Below are 18,285 nucleotides of genomic sequence, written 5' to 3'. Positions count from 1 at the left end.
GTCTCCCCTAAGTTCCTGTAAATGTATTCTATATAAAGCAGGTATTGCATACAATAAATGGAAATGCTTTGGACAATATGGCACTTATTGTGCCCATAATGGGGGAAAAAATATAAGAATTTCAGATAAAATTTCACATGAATGTTTAAATACATGCACTGGTCTATAGCTAGCAGTACACATGTATTGCCACTTTATAATGTTTTTAAAAATCAAATACCAGGTATATATATTATTGTCAATTGATTCTGAAAAAAAACCCCACATTTTCTTGGTATTTGAATTCTGTTGTCTGTTTTTCTGATCCAAGAAAAGACCATCAGTTAAGAAAATATCAAAATAGAAATTTATCAATCCTGTATTGAAGGACTGTGTAATTGCTAAAATAATCTAACATATTGTCATTGCTGCTTTTCTTGCACCAAGAGACATTACACTGATAGGATTATAATGGTTATCAAATCTTTTTTCAGCTTCATACATCATTGGTAATACGGTAACAATAAACTGGTAAAATATTTATCTGTCTTATTTTGTCATTACTAAAAGTAATTTACATGTATATTGTTTCTGAAATCAGTGAAACATGATCATGTACATGATTGGCATGAACAAGTCGTTTTTGTACAAAATACATCTTGGTAGCAGACCACAGCAGGATAGCCAGTCATTGGTGATTATGTTGATAAGCAGATAACTCTTGTCTTAAGAAATACAAAAAAAAAAAAATAAAAAAAAAATAAATGTATATTCAAGGTATATTTCTAGTTTATACAGGCTTCAAATTTGTTTTTAAAAAAGAATTCAAGAGAGAGAAAGAGTTCAAGATTAGAAATTTCTGAATTTTCCAATAGTGTGTAACACAAGACGTTTAGTTTTACTTGCAGCAAAAAAATGGTGTGTAGAGTATGAGGTAAGCTAGCAAAAAATCCTAATGATGAACACATGTCAAAACAGGATTAATTCTGTCGTTGAGATAGAGGTAGTGAATGGTGGCATTTTGGGTAAGAAAAGTTTCAATTTTTAAGGTTTTTTAAAAGTGGTCACCATGGTTTTCACAGGTCTGAAAAAGCTAGTTAGTAAAAAATAGTTTACTTTACCCTTTACAACAGTATGAAATTGCAGATGTTGTATATATTACAAATATATATATATATATATAACTTAGCAACACAAATGACGAAGGAAGACAACTTTTTGACCCGGGCCTCAAAATCACGATCTACGGCACCCAATCGCCTAGCCAGAAATACCCACAGCTTATACCACTACGCCACATCGGCGTTCTTGAAAAAAGAACGTTTCAATGGCGCAGTGATGGTCGGCCTGATTCCCTGACATTATCATATGTGGAAGTCGTCTATAAGATGATACAAATATATATATATACTTTTGTGTTAGGTAATAAATTTGCAGGATTAACTGGCTATTTTTACATGGGCCTTCTTTTTCAGAATTGGAAACTTTAACTTAACACTTCTACCTATGACTGTATAAGTGTCTTGATTTAAATTATCACTAGGAATAATAGTAAAAATTGATAAAACGAGGGGAAAAGACATTCTAATGGTAAAATATAGATCTTTGAATGAGCTCAACTGCCTGTATATGCTTGTGATGTGGTCTTCCTATAAAGTTATTCAATCCTACGTGGTAATGATGCAACCTGTCTATAAAGTCTAAGAATCCTACATTTATCCACCACTGTTATGTTCATTGATAGCTTGTTTGTTAAGTCTTTGCCGGAGATTACTGCATTGTCTACTAACATCATAGGTACAATATGTATAAGGTCTTCAGATCACTGTGGTTTGAACCTAACAAGTAGTGTCCCGCTATGAATAAAATGAATTAAATGACATATGATGCACCATGGCATAAACTGACCGGTCATTTGGATCAGATAAAATAAAAACAAAACTAAGATTAGATAATCAAACATCTAATTCAGTGCACAGACTACAATATAAAAAAGGCTATTGTTGGTTTATTATATCTCCATGGAGAAGACATTGTTATGTATCCTTTATAGAAAATATTTTTCTCCGACTTCATTTGATTACGCTTTCCAGAACAAAGCGAAAGTAGATATTGTTTAATGAGAGTGCTCTCCCTTTACGGATGTGCTGAAATGTTTCCTTTTCGCGGGAAGGGGACCTCATAGAGAAACATTGGTAACAATACGTTATGTATTACTCGTCAAACCCTAAACCTGGACGTGTTGGCGGATTCCTGCACGCACCTAAACAGAGCAGTGAAGATGTAGAATTTCAACGGACTGACAGTCATTACGAAGACAAATCAGAAAGGTTTCTCCTGAAAGATAAAAATTTTGTTCGACAATATGCACACTTGTATGCAGAGAGATTATGGATAATGAGAGGGAAACTGGAGAAGGCAGCTAGAAATAAATGGGGTAATCTTTTAACTCTTTGACATCTGCTTCTGTCAGGTTGGGCACAACCTAGCCCGAGTTTCCTCTGGCCCCAGACATGGTGACAGGGCCAGAGAAAACTCGGGCTAGGCACAACCCTGCATATGGGTAATCAGGTAATAGCCATGCATTTAGGTAACAGTTAACTGTTACGATTAAGTAATAAATAAGTCAATCAAATGCAGCATAATTTGAAATAGAAACAGTTTTTTTCTATGCATTTGTAACAAAAAATGCGTCATCTTTTCAAATGGTCCAAAACCAATTTGACACTATTTGCTGAAGAAAGTACTGTTCATTTTTAACGTGATTTTAAATATCACAGCTTTATTATATTTTAAATAATTATCCATTGCTATATAGTGTATAGCAGTTGGGAGCATTTATAGTGCAAAGACAAGCATCTGTTTACATGTGTCCTATATTTATACATATTTTAATCAATCCTTTTTGTGTAAAAATATATTGTGTTGCTAAGAACTTTGTGATATGCAGGAGTTCACTATCTCATTACATCATTTTTAGTATAGACGAGTACTTAATTTTTAATTAGACATGTGATATCTAATTTTCTGCTGCTCTATATATGTTGTATATTTTACTTGCTGATCATGATTGTGGGCTAAGCATGTTGGTTCCCCATATGCATGTTATTAAATGATTAGAAGAAAGGAAAGAAAGGAAAAGTAAAGGTCTGTCTTAAATCATAGGACCAAGAAAGATATTTCAATGGTGGATACCAAGATCTCTATGAGATCACTAGAACTTGTAATAATAAAAAAAGGTAAAAAGAAAATAAAATACCTAAAAGTTTAACACAATTAACAACGAAGTCTATCAAAGGCTTAAGCTTCTGAAAAGAGTACATATAATAACTGATAGGAGCATGCACACCACATGATCATCCAATCTATACTGTATGGCTGTACTTTTTGGTATCCACCTGGTCATATTTTTGTAATATTTTGTTAATATTCAATACTTTTACAGGTAAAGATGTAAATATCAAGAAGCTTCATGAGCTTCAGAGTAATGAGAAATGTGTAATTATCGGAACATTGTTCAAACACATGGAGCTTCAACCCAGTATTTTGAAGGAAATCAGTGAAGAGGTATGTCAATTTGTATGTCTTTAAATCTTTCGATGAGTGTTATACACTGTATAACATGAAATGTTCATGACAAAACTCTTTATGGTTTGGTGCTATAAATTATTTGTGGGTACAATCTTCTGTGGTTAGCCCATACAACAATAATATTACAATAATACATAAAACATTTATATTTGTGGTTCCATACAACCAGGAAAACAACAGTTTATACTCAACGAATGTTTCATGTTGTACAATATGTTGTTTTTACACATCCATGAACTGCAAATTGATCAGAATACTTTCTGAATAGTGAATTGTATATTTTTTTCTGAATATAAATTTATAATCCATGATATCACATCAGTAAAAAGTAAAACTGTAAGATTGATTCTGAGTTTTAACAACTAAACCCCATCACTAAATATGGTCTATAAAGCTGATGTTGGGAGTATTAAATGTTCGTATTTCTTCTCCATTAATATTTACCTAATGCAAAAAGTATTGTAATGATTCCCAGAATCCCTGTTATTGAATATCGTGATGTTACACACATATTACAGTTACTGTGAACAGTTCAACAAACTTTTTTTGTGATCATTATAAAATCAATGAATTACCATTTGTTTCAATTCATCGTTATTAAAATAAAATTGAATTTTCTCTGAATAATTAATTGAGTTATTAATTTTCTTAAACAGCACAATTTGATGCCACAACCTGTAAGAACGCGATTTGTGAATGACACAGACAAACTTATCCTTGAAGATGAATTACAAAGAATTGTATTACTGGGTAAAATGGATACTCCAACTTCTGTTACAGGTAATAATGAAACTATTTCCAAAAAACCTGAATGCACATGTTTTTCATAGGGATGTCACTTTAACCTAAATAACGGTTGATCGAGGTTCAAAGATCACGGTTCAGGTTGGTTCATAATTTCCATATTTTGGTTCAGTTCTTGAAGGTCTCATATATACAGCTAGCTGATCCAATGCAATCAGCTATTGTTTCACGTGAACCAAGTCCCTGAAGAAAATGTGTCTCTTTGGTTTGTAGCTGTTTTCCTGAGTAAATGGGTACTTTCTACATTGGGGAATAGAGAGTAGGGTCTGGACATCTGGAAAATCAAAAACATACACTAAAAATATAAATATTTAGGATTTCATGTGTTAATAGTAGGGCATTCCCCAGGGCCAGTCCACTGTAAATATCAGGGTTACTGTCTTTCAATTACAGATGTGCTCTAATTATATGCCATTAAACCTATCCAATAACATCATTTTGTAGGCAGCGAAAACCTCAAACTGTAATTGATATAAATTTCACATGATTTGAACTTCAAATGAGTGATTGAGGGGATGGAGTCGCTGGTAATAACATATAGGGAATCATTTAGTTGTGTGAAACCTGAATAAGTAGGTCGTAGTTGTTTGATGACAGCAAAGGTGTGTATTATTTGTGTTATATCTTTATCAATACATACCTCTGACTCTGTACTAGGTAATGGTACAACCCTATGATATGTATACAACTGTAAATCTTTTAGGATTGTTTGACATTGACGGCTAAATAAACACATTTTAGGGATTTACAGCTTCAATCAATGTCGGCATATATATCTAATGTAACTTGGAAATTGGCTGCTTCAAATGGAACTGGATTCAACACATGAACCCAGTTTAGAAAATAAAACATGACAACACCCGAGTTTTATTTTATGATTCTAGTTAGATTATTAACGGAGACTGAGATATTTGCATATGATGATGTAAATTACATATATTGTTCACCGAGTCAGCTTAAGGTGGGACAGTTGTGGACCTTGATAAACCTAATATAAGTGACAAATTCTTTGTTTTAGTATCTTTATACTAAATACCTTATAACCAAACTGAACCGAAACACTCCTGAACGGTGAAATCCCTGGTTTTTCAGTATAAAATATAGCATCTTTACTAGGCATTTTGTTACATTTTGTATACATACAAGTGAGTGTCTGCAATGCCAAGTGAAAATATTTCAAATGTTACTAAAAACACATAAGTGATGAATGCTAGAGCTTGCCCCTATCAAAGTGAAACACTTAACACTATCACATGGCTGTAACTTAAATATTTTTTCATATTAACAGGGGCCATTATTGCGGTGTATGGTATAGAGCCAGAAGATAACCTAGGAAAGTTCCATGTTGAAGATTATTGCTTCCAAGTGCTTCCAGCTCAAGTCCCTCGACCTGCACTAGAACAGGACAAGTAAGAAGTGCAGACTTCAAAAACTTTAGTTATTGCCCTTTGTATATTATTATTGGACCTTGCGAACATGATAACTGGAGTTTGAAAATGGATGTTATTCGACAGTAGCTTATATAGTTGTTGCCCTTTTTAATAATATTATTATTAACATTTTTTTTACTCAAATGGCCTGTCTTAACATTTCTTTTAAATCCCTACTAGTCCTGAAAGCTAAAATAGATTTTGATGAATTTTGTTCTGGAGCTTTATTGGGCGAACCAGTTCGAACGTTGAATAAACGGAGGATTTGGCTCCCCTGGAACTGGAGGGGAGGCACCTAAAAGAGGAAATTGAAGTAAATCATTTTAAATCCCAACTAGACCTGACCGCCTGAATGGATTTTTTTAAGAATGACAAGTTGGTGAGTGATGCAGGTTCTCTTGGCCTGTTGTTTTGTTTTCATTCAGTCATTTAAACCTACCACTGTGGCCACTGCTTAACAATATGAAAAATACACTAATTCAGCAAGAATTTCACCTGGAAGTATTCACTTGGATGATAAATAACATTGATTCCTGTACAGGTACATTGCTTTGATCTCTGGGATAGAGGCCGGTGGGAGTGAAGAGAAGACATTTCCGCTCCAGCTGTTTGTTGACTTGGTGACAGGGCAGGTTGGAGATGCTGGACAACAGGAAGACTCTGCCAACATAGTCCGGGTTATTGTTGCTGGCAACTCGCTCAGTCGGGACACACAGGACAAGGACAATATCAATAAGGTATAAACAAAGAAAGCTTCAAAAGTTCTGGTGATGGATGTTGGGTTTATTATTCAAGGGGATCCAATTTTTATATTCCAAGCTTTTCAGACAACACACGCTATCATAATACTTTTCGTCAGTCAGAGAGTTTGTGGGAGAGGTGTGAAATCTTGCCACGGGGTTATGACAAACACCTGTCCAGTGGCAGTACAGGAGAAATTTTTGTTCAAATTATGATTGATACATCGTAAACTTTGATTTGTAAAATTTGAATCATACATAGTTTCCTTAGTGTTATATATAGTGAGAAAATTTGGGACCAAGCAAAAAGTTTGATACAGCGAGAAAATCGAACCAAGAAAGTTTGAATCATTGAGGTTTGATAATAGCACTCAAATTTCTGTATCAACCAGATTTTACAACATTAGAATGATATACCGTCTAAATCTACATGAAATTGTAATTTGTTAGGAATATGCCATATTGTTCATATTGTGAATACAATTATCAGTTATGATGTACCGATATATTATGATTACAGGCTAAATATCTCACCAAAAAGACAGTGGCTGGTAGTATAAATGCTGTCAAGGATTTGGATGACACTTTTACCCAGCTGACAGTAAGTATTTATCCTGTCATCGTGTAATCTTATGTGTTTATTCTGACGTTGAAAAGTTTGCGACAGATTTCAGATTTAGATATGTGCATGGTTGAAATTAATTAAGATATAAGGAAAACACAAATTACCACTGGTGTATTTTAAAGATGCTACACCTCGACAGGGTGTAATAAATTGTTATTATTTTGACAATTAATGACATCTAGTCCATATATGTATGCCTATTTAAGACCTACAAATAAAAAAATTATAACGTCGAATATTGTCGTAATGAAGCCAAGAAGTTACGAACTTCTGAATATGGGGGATTTCAGCTAGGGTAAATAATGCCTGTTGCCTATCAGAACTACAAATTTAAAATGCAGAGGTTTTGATGTAAAAATAAAATAAAAATAAAACAAACATTTCAATATTATACGTTGTGTAAAATCACGATCCTCTGCATGCTGCCACCCACTAACTGAAAACCTTTCTTAACGTTGTCCCCTTCGGCCCTATTTGGCAGGATTGATACAAATGTGATTTATCAATAAGATTAAGCTAGGGAAAGATAAATAGTCAGTCTGTAATCAATACATGTCGCCAAAGAAATCTTAACCATTGATTCAATCGCATCATCTGCTTACAGTTTTCAGTAAAGATAACTGACTGAATGTTACATACTTGCTTCCCCAACAAAAACTGTGCCCCATTTCTGCATGTGTTTCGATGCCATTGTTGTCTTTTTTTTCTTCTTTTTTTTTCTATATACATGTATATAATTCTACCTGTCTGCAGTCTCCGATTGAAATCCTTCCCTTTATGCATTTCCTAATCTAATTTACCCTTAATTCCTTCTTTTTTGGAGATGTTGACACTTATAGCATTCCTTGCTGCTTAGTGCGATTGCCATTACTCGTTTGTGTTTCTGTTTGTGCAATCAGTATTTCATTCAATATGCAGACGGAGCGAAATGGAATTTCTTCAGGACACAATTAAAAAAAAAAATCATTTTAAATAAATAAGATGACAATTTCCGAAGCTGGTAAACTGTAACTTTTATTGATGAAGAAAAATACAGATGAGTCTATTGGTGTTTTTAATTGATAAAAATTACTATTTGTCGGAGTTGTAGCACCTTTAATTATAGTCTTTTATGATATAAATATACCTAATCCAACATTGAATAGATCAGTTAAGAACAGAAAAAATACTGTTGCAGATCATCTACCTCACTTATATCTAGCATACCAGCACTCCAAACTAAATCACTTGCATTATATCCATGGCAGGGATTCCTGTCTATTTATATCCATGATAGGGATTCCTGTCTATTTATATCCATGGTAGGGATTCCTGTCTATTGAATATCCATGGCAGGGATTCTGATTGGATACATGTTTTAATGGAATGGCTTTATTTTTTATTGCAGTCATGTGTAGATGTTGATGTAATGTCAGGACAGTTTGACCCGTCCAACTACATCCTTCCCCAGCAGCCCCTACACAAGTGTATGTTCCCTCAGGCCTCCAGTTACACCACCTTCCATACGACCACCAACCCCTACAACTGTAGTGTGGATGGTGTTAGGTAAGGTCTCCCCAGTAAACAATTATATTAAAAATAATTACATATACTGATATAGTTAGCATATTTGTATTCTATGATACAGTTGACGTAATTCCATATATATGATTGCATTTTGAAAAATTATTGTTCGATCTGAAAGAAGTTTCCATGAGTCATTGGTCACCACTGCTTAAGAGGTAACGTGTTAAATGTGTGAATTTTGTATTTCAGCATAATTGGTACTTCTGGTCAGCCAACACATGACATAATTAAATATAGTACCAATGATGATCCGGTGGATATTTTGGAAAAATGTTTAAGTTGGGGACATCTCGCTCCTACTGCTCCTGACACACTAGGTAATTTAAAGTAGTGTAATTATTGTACCTGTCAAATAAAGAGTGATCACTATATACCTGTAATGATACGTTATGGAGCGATCACTATATACCTGTAATGATACGTTATGGAGCGATCACTATATACCTGTAATGATACATTATGGAGCGATCACTATATACCTGTAATGATACGTTATGGAGCGATCACTATATACCTGTAATGATACGTTATGGAGCGATCACTATATACCTGTAATGATACATTATGGAGCGATCACTATATACCTGTAATGATACATTATGGAGCGATCACTATATACCTGTAATGATACGTTATGGAGTGATCACTATATACCTGATACATTATGGACATTGTCTTGCAGCTTCTATGTCCCTATGGTACTATTAAGTATTAATATTACACAGGTTGATGTATTATAATTATTTTTTATGTTCTCTGATGCACTGGCTTCATATTAATAATGTATAACATATAATATTTCCTGATGAATTTGTTCTTAAATTTCAATGATGCATGAAGATTGGTTTCTGGACTAACAATTCTAAAATTGATATTACAAAACTACCTGAATAAATGCTGTGTAAACACATGAAACAGTTCATCATATTTTTCAGGCTGCTATCCATACTACGGAAAAGATCCATTCATATTAGAAGAATGTCCTCATATTTATTTTGCTGGCAACCAGTCATCTTATGGCTGCAAACTTCATAAAGGTAAGAAAGACCCTTCTATAATAATATAAAGGTTAGTCAAGGTGGTAGAGTTGCCTCCCTTTGGCCCATAACCTGACAAAGAATACACCACATATTCATTTGCTCTATAAAAATATTTGACCCATTTGGAATTGTTGTTATATTACCGTAAAAACATGTGTAATTTGTGCGTCGGTGTAATTTTCACAGTTACATTTTGGGGCTTAAAGTGCTATAAAAACATTCTATCGGTATATTTTTTGCCCATAAAAATTTTGACTAAAAAATGATGTCCCAAAATTGAGGTATGAAACTGTCATATTATCACCAAACATTGCTTGAAATTATTTTAGTAAATACTTAACAATTAATCATATTGATTGGTCATTTTTTATTTTAAAGGAAATTGCAAAATTGCTTCTTTTTTATTTTCTTTGAATCGACCAAAAGAGGAAAAGTTGCGCTACCATACTGCCGTGCACGCAACATATAAATATTCATTAACTTGCACATAATTTCAACAAAAATAAAATAAGGTAATCACTTTTGATTACATATATACCACAACATGTATGCCTAATTATTACCACAATTAAGCTTAATGCCATAAGTCTGAAGACAGAAATTAATGTCCGCTTGGATCAGTGCGTATTAGTAAACACTTCCTTCGGAACCTACAATGTAGCTAGCAGCTGGTGACCATGAAAATAGTGTGTAACTGACCTTGTGGATGCTTGTTTACTAATCATATCACCATTGATGGGCTATTTATAGCTTGTGTATATATACACATCTTTTCCCCTCAGGTATTAGACTATTCTAGGCACAGTTTTGATATTGGGCATAGTCCATTTCTAGGGTTTAAAGCATATGCAGCATCACATGTACTAGTCCATGAGTAGGACCCATGTTTAGACACTAACAAGCTGATGGGGGTAAATGGAGATAAGAAACACTTGTGTTTTGACACTAACAAGCTGATGGGGGTAAATGGAGATAAGAAACACTTGTGTTTTGACACTAACAAGCTGATGGGGGTAAATGGAGATAAGAAACACTCGTGTTTTGACACTAACAAGCTGATGGGGGTAAATGGAGATAAGAAACACTTGTGTTTAGACACTAACAAGCTGATGGGGGTAAATGGAGATAAGAAACACTCGTGTTTTGACACTAACAAGCTGATGGGGGTAAATGGAGATAAGAAACACTTGTGTTGTGACACTAACAAGCTGATGGGGGTAAATGGAGATAAGAAACACTCGTGTTTTGACACTAACAAGCTGATGGGGGTAAATGGAGATAAGAAACACTCGTGTTTTGACACTAACAAGCTGATGGGGGTAAATGGAGATAAGAAACACTCGTGTTTTGACACTAACAAGCTGATGGGGGTAAATGGAGATAAGAAACACTCGTGTTTTGACACTAACAAGCTGATGGGGGTAAATGGAGATAAGAAACACTCGTGTTTTGACACTAACAAGCTGATGGGGGTAAATGGAGATAAGAAACACTTTTGTTTTGACACTAACAAGCTGATGGGGGTAAATGGAGATAAGAAACACTTGTGTTTTGACACTAACAAGCTGATGGGGGTAAATGGAGATAAGAAACACTTGTGTTTTGACACTAACAAGCTGATGGGGGTAAATGGAGATAAGAAACACTTGTGTTTTGACACTAACAAGCTGATGGGGGTAAATGGAGATAAGAAACACTTGTGTTTTGACACTAACAAGCTGATGGGGGTAAATGGAGATAAGAAACACTCGTGTTTTGACACTAACAAGCTGATGGGGGTAAATGGAGATAAGAAACACTCGTGTTTAGACACTAACAAGCTGATGGGGGTAAATGGAGATAAGAAACACTCGTGTTTTGACACTAACAAGCTGATGGGGGTAAATGGAGATAAGAAACACTCGTGTTTTGACACTAACAAGCTGATGGGGGTAAATGGAGATAAGAAACACTCGTGTTTTGACACTAACAAGCTGATGGGGGTAAATGGAGATAAGAAACACTCGTGTTTTGACACTAACAAGCTGATGGGGGTAAATGGAGATAAGAAACACTCGTGTTTAGACACTAACAAGCTGATGGGGGTAAATGGAGATAAGAAACACTCGTGTTTTGACACTAACAAGCTGATGGGGGTAAATGGAGATAAGAAACACTTGTGTTTTGACACTAACAAGCTGATGGGGGTAAATGGAGATAAGAAACACTCGGAGTATTAAGTAGACTTAAGATTACAGTAACAGACAGATAGTCAGTAACAGATACCGTATTTGACCTAATAAGTGTGCAGGGCGCGGGTAATTGACAGTGGGGGCACCCTTATTAAGATTAGTTATTCTGAAGTTTTATGAAACAGATTATACCTTATAGCAGAATACCCAAGGCTGTGGAAACGGTAAAATATTCAGTCATAAAAATATTCCAGATGAAGATATCTATTCATTATCATATATTAAGCTTAAACATCACTTGAATATTCCTGTAAACTTGTAAACCATGCCAGCTGATCTTAAGTCCAGAGAACGTGTGTTCCACCATTTATGTTCAAATTGAACTCTTTTGTGTTCTATTTATAGACACAGGTGATTTCCCAGATCATATCAGACATCGTTTTCTTTGACCTAATAATTGATTTACAATGTCTTTTACTAGCTTTCTGTTCTGAACAAAAGTTATTTATCAACAAGAATGAAGTCTTTTACTTTATCTTCAAATAAAGATGGTAAGTTATTATTTGTATGTGTGTTTAGTTTTGGGTGCTCTTTGCACTGACATGTCATCTGTAGGAATAGACAAAATGTGGGGAAAACTTGTGTTCCAGTTACTTAATTTGCTGAAGAAAATTGAACACATTAAGTAGCAAAACATTTCACATGAATTATTACTTTTGAACACCATTTTGACACTCTGTCAAAGATTTATTTTCCTTGAAAAAGGTAGGGACGCCCATATTAGGTCAAATACGGTAAGAGGGGATGATTTCTCAACCAAACAAAAGAATTCAGTTTATAATTGGCCTAGCTCCATGGAGTATGGGATTCAAAGATGGTAAGCCCATCATCATGGCAAACTTTTAAACAATACCATTGATAGGCTAATTGTTTTATTAATTTGTTTATGATAAGACTGCCTAAATATATGCATGTAGTAGGTACCTATACATTACTTTATTATCTGACACATCTAACAAGAGTACATTTCTGTGTACATGTTTATTAATCTTCAAGTTCCCTACAGGAATTTCTGATTTTTCCAAGATGGACATTGAGAATTGACAATTGTTTTTTTGTAAAATTAACTTGAAAACGTCTCTAACTGTATAATTTCACACCCTCAACTTCAAACTTTATTTCAGCACAAAAAAACTGTAAATTACATGGATTTTTATGGTATTTGGATGCAGACTTTTTTGGTATGATCCAAATGTACCTTTTCTTTAAAGGTTATAGTTGTTGGCCATGCCATCTCTCGTTCGGGATCAGAACATATAAACCTGTAGAGGTGACAGTTGTCTTTGATGTTGCAGGTCCCACTGGTCAGGAGGTATTGCTTGTCAGCGTCCCGAGGTTTTGCCAGACCAGCACGTGCGTTCTCATAAACCTGAAAACCCTGGAGTGTCAGGCTGTAGAATTTAACACAGACTTTCCTGAGCCAGCAAAGGAGAGTCCTGATGTTGATAAATGATGTTGGTAACAAGCAGGAAAACAGACCGTTGTCATACATACCTCACACATTGTACTATTCTGATGTAGATAAATGATGTTGGTAACAAGCAGGAAAACAGACCTTTGTCATACATACCTCACACATTGTACTATTCTGATGTAGATAAATGATGTTGGTAACAAGCAGGAAAACAGACCTTTGTCATACATACCTCACACATTGTACTATTCTGATGTGAATATAAAATGTCCATAATGCAAGCAAACATCAGCCACCATAAAGCTGGAGTCTAGTGCTGGGATTTTGCAGTCGGGTCAGATGATGGAGGAATTCACTTCTTATGACCAATCGTCACAACATATTGGTTCTGAGTGTGTTGTTTTGACTGTATGATGTGTACCAAACATTACAAAGACCAAGACAGTGTGAGAAATCTTAAAATTCTGAGATTTCTGTTTCATGGTTTCCTTGCTGGTCTGTTGGACGAGAAATAATTGTGTGAAGGTCCTTTAGTACCTGTATACAAGTACCATGTGAAGTATCTACTACATAGATGTATTGATGTACAACATACATGATATGTATAACATGCTGGCAGTGCTGTGATTTTGCCAGTTACTTGCACCAAAATGAAGAAATGCAATTATTTATGAATATTGTGCATATTCTTGTTTAGAGATAAAAGTCAAAATCAGAAGTACATTCGGATTTGTTTGTAGTTTTTATATGCCTGTCAAATTTGATGGGAGTATTACGGTTTTGCGATGTCCACCCATCTGTCTGGGAATCTCCTACTTTTTTTTATTTGACCGATTTCTTTTAAACATGCTAACGTTCATAATCTTGATATGATGTTGTGTTTCATTGAAAAGAATTTTAATTTGACGATTGTTGCAAAATTTATTGCCCATTGTTTATTTATTTCAGTATTTGATTTAAATATGAAATATATATGAAATTCAATTTAGTCTCAAAATGTTATCACTATTCTTATTTAGGGTATATACATATATAATGATCAATGTGTTGTGATATGAATCATATTGTGACCATTTTACCATGAATTATAATTCATTTCTGTTAAAAAGTTGATAAGTTGCGAATTCTTCCAACACCTTTGATTTGCTCACGAGACAATATTTGTGTTATTTGTACAAGGTAGAAGCAATTTACAGAGTAGAGACAATTTTTGAGATGGAGACAATTTGTGTAGAGACAAGTAGTGTGGTAGATTTAGTTAATGTTGCTGTCTGTATAACTGGATACACATTCAGAAACATTGTGGTTCTAAAGATCAATTATCATTATTTACCATGTTACCCAGTGAATACGAAACCGCTACAGAGCTATTTATACGAAACCGTTGCAGAGACAATTATACGAAACTGTTACAGAGCCATTTATACGAAACCGTTACAGAGCCATTTATACGAAACCGTTACAGAGCCATTTATACGAAACCGTACAGAGCCATTTATACAAAACCGTTCACAGAGCCATTTATACGAAACCATTGCAGAGCCATTTATACGAAACCGTCACAGAGCCATTTATATGAAACCGTCACAGAGCCATTTATACGAAACCGTTACAGAGCCATTTATACGAAACCGTCACAGAGCCATTTATACCAAACCGTTACAGAGCCATTTATATGAAACCTTCACAGAGCCATTTATACCAAACCGTTACAGAGCCATTTATACGAAAACATTACAGAGCCATTTATACGAAACCATTACAGAGCCATTTATACGAAACCGTTACAGAGCCATTTATATGAAACCTTCACAGAGCCATTTATACCAAACCGTTACAGAGCCATTTATACGAAAACATTACGGAGCCATTTATACGAAACCATTACAGAGCCATTTATACGAAACCGTTACAGAGCCATTTATACCAAACCATTACAGAGCCATTTATACCAAACCGTTACAGGGCCATTTATACCAAACCGTTACAGAGCCATTTATACGAAACCGTTACAGAGCCATTTATACGAAACCGTCACAGAGCCATTTATACCAAACCATTACAGAGCCATTTATACCAAACCGTTACAGAGCCATTTATATGAAACCGTCAGAGCCATTTATACCAAACCATTACAGAGCCATTTATACGAAACCGTTACAGAGCCATTTATACCAAACCATTACAGAGCCATTTATACGAAACCGTTACAGGGCCATTTATACCAAACCATTACAGAGCCATTTATACGAAACCGTTACAGAGCCATTTATACCAAACCATTACAGAGCCATTTATACCAAACCGTTACAGAGCCATTTGTACCAAACCGTTACAGAGCCATATATATAATAAACCGTCACAGAGCCATTTATATGAAACCGTCAGAGCCATTTATACCAAACCGTTACAGAGCTATTTATACCAAACCGTTACAGAGCCATTTATACCAAACCGTTACAGAGCCATTTATATGAAACCTTCACAGAGCCATTTATACCAAACCGTTACAGAGCCATTTATACGAAACCGTCACAGAGCCATTTATATGAAACCGTCAGAGCCATTTATACCAAACCGTCACAGAGCCATTTATACCAAACCGTTACAGAGCCATTTATACCAAACCGTTACAGAGCCATTTATACCAAACCGTCACAGAGCCATTTATACGAAACCGTTACAGAGCCATTTATACCAAACCGTTACAGAGCCATTTATACCAAACCGTCACAGAGCCATTTAGAGGTGCTGTCTCACTGAAATAATGGAAGTTGTAGACAGTAGTATAACACACTATAGTCACATTATTCTGTGTGGGACCTGTTCAGATCTTGTCTGTTCACTATTTTTAGCCCACCATCATCAGATGGTGGGCTATTCAAATCGCCTTACGTCCGTCGTCCGTAAACAATTCTTGTTATCGCTATTTCTGAGAAAGTGCTGAAGGGATCTTTCTCAAATTTCATATGTAGGTTCCCCTTTGTCAGTAGTTGTGCAAATTGCATTTTGGGACCGATCGGAAAACAACATGGCCGACAGGCAGCCATCTTGGATTTTGACAATTGAAGTTTTTTAACGCTATTTCTGAGAAAATGCTGAAGGGATCTTTCTCAAATTTCATATGTAGGTTCCCCTTGGTCTGTAGTTGTGCATAGTGCATTTTGATACCGATCGGAAAACAGCATGGCCGACAGGCAGCCATCTTGGATTTTGACAATTGAAGTTTGTTATCGCTATTTCTGAGAAAGTACTAAAGGGATCTTTCTCGAATTTCAGATGTAGGTTCCCCTTGGTCTGTAGTTGTGCATATTGCATTTTGGGACCGATCAGAAAACAACATGGCCGACAGGCAGCTATCTTTGATTTTGACAATTGAAGTTTGTTATCGCTATTTCTGAGAAAGTGCTGAAGAGATCTTTCTGCAATTTCATATGTAGGTTCCCCTTGGTCTGTAGTTATGCATTTTGCATTTTGGGACCGATTAAAAAACATTTGCATTTTGGGACCGATTACAAAACAACATGGCCGACAGGCAGCCATCTTGGATTTTGACAATTGAAGTTTATTATCGCTATTTCTGAGAAAGTGTTTAAGGGATCTTTCTCAAATTTCATATGTAGGTTCCCCTTGGTCTGTAGTTGTGCATATTGCATTTTGGTACCGATCGGAAAACAACATGGCCGACAGGCAGCCATCTTGGATTTTGACAATTGAAGTTTGTTATCGCTATTTCTCAGAAAGTACTGAAGGGATCTTTCTCAAATTTTCAGAAATAGGTTCCCCTTGGTTCCTAGATATGCATATTACATTTTGAGACCAATCGGAAAACAACATGGCCGACAGGCAGCCATCTTGGATTTTGACAATTGAAGTTTGTTATCGCTATTTCTCAGAAAGTGCTGAAGGGATCTTTCTCAAATTTCATATGTAGGTTCTCCTCTGTGCCTAGTTATGCATATTGCATTTTGAGACCAATCGGAAAACAACATGGCCGACAGGCAGCCATCTTGGATTTTGACAATTGAAGTTTGTTATCGCTATTTCTCAGAAAGTGCTGAAGGGATCTTTCTCAAATTTCATATGTAGGTTCTCCTCTGTGCCTAGTTATGCATATTGCATTTTGAGACCAATCGGAAAACAACATGGCCGACAGGCAGCCATCTTTGATTTTGACAATTGAAGTTTGTTATCGCTATTTCTCAGAAAATACTGATAGGATCTTTCTCAAATTTCATTTGTAGGTTCCTCTAGGTTTCTTATTTTGCATATTACATTTTGGGACCGATCGGAAAACAACATGGCCGACAGGCAGCCATCTTTGATTTTGACAATTGAAGTTTGTTATCGCTATTTCTCAGAAATTGCTGAAAGAATCTTTCTAAAATTTCATTTGTAGGTTCCCCTCGGTCTGTAGTTATGCATATTGCATTTTAGGACCGATTAAAAAACATTTGCATTTTGTGACCGATTAAAAAACAACATGGCCGACAGGCAGCCATCTTGGATTTTGACAATTGAAGATTGTTATCGCTATTTCTGAGAAAGTGCTGAATGGGATCTTTCTCAAATTTCATATGTAGGTTCCCCTTGGTCTGTAGTTGTGCATATTGCATTTTGGTACCGATCGGAAAACAACATGGCCGACAGGCAGCCATCTTGGATTTTGACAATTGAAGTTTGTTATCGCTATTTCTCAAAAAGTACTGAAGGGATCTTTCTCAAATTTCATATATAGGTTCCCCTTGGTTCCTAGATATGCATATTACATTTTGAGACCAATCGGAAAACAACATGGCCGACAGGCAGCCATCTTTGATTTTGACAATTGAAGTTTGTTATCGCTATTTCTGAGAAAGTGCTGA

General features: G+C 35.3%; 1 protein-coding gene across 2 annotated transcripts; it reads left to right on the top strand.

The window, feature by feature from the left end:
• The first annotated feature begins 2,122 nt into the window (after window positions 1-2,122).
• Window positions 2,123-14,141, top strand: LOC117325832 (DNA polymerase delta subunit 2-like). 2 transcript variants are annotated; one of them, XM_033882334.1, is made up of 11 exons: window positions 2,123-2,416; window positions 3,425-3,546; window positions 4,227-4,350; window positions 5,663-5,783; window positions 6,346-6,541; window positions 7,065-7,145; window positions 8,557-8,714; window positions 8,925-9,052; window positions 9,671-9,772; window positions 13,302-13,464; window positions 13,541-14,141. In XM_033882334.1, the coding sequence occupies exons 1-10, from the start codon at window positions 2,188-2,190 to the stop codon at window positions 13,457-13,459; spliced, it is 1,419 nt and encodes a 472-aa protein (XP_033738225.1). In that variant the 5' UTR covers window positions 2,123-2,187; the 3' UTR covers window positions 13,460-13,464; window positions 13,541-14,141. The 2 variants fall into 2 exon arrangements, with proteins under 2 accessions (XP_033738225.1, XP_033738216.1); XM_033882325.1 differs by having other exon boundaries at window positions 13,302-14,141.
• The last annotated feature ends 4,144 nt before the right edge of the window (window positions 14,142-18,285 follow it).

The sequence above is a fragment of the Pecten maximus genome, chromosome 1 (assembly GCF_902652985.1).
Source record: "Pecten maximus chromosome 1, xPecMax1.1, whole genome shotgun sequence".
NCBI lineage: Eukaryota > Metazoa > Mollusca > Bivalvia > Pectinida > Pectinidae > Pecten > Pecten maximus.
Note: the sequence above shows the minus strand (reverse complement) of the source record. Positions and strands in the feature narration are given on the sequence as shown.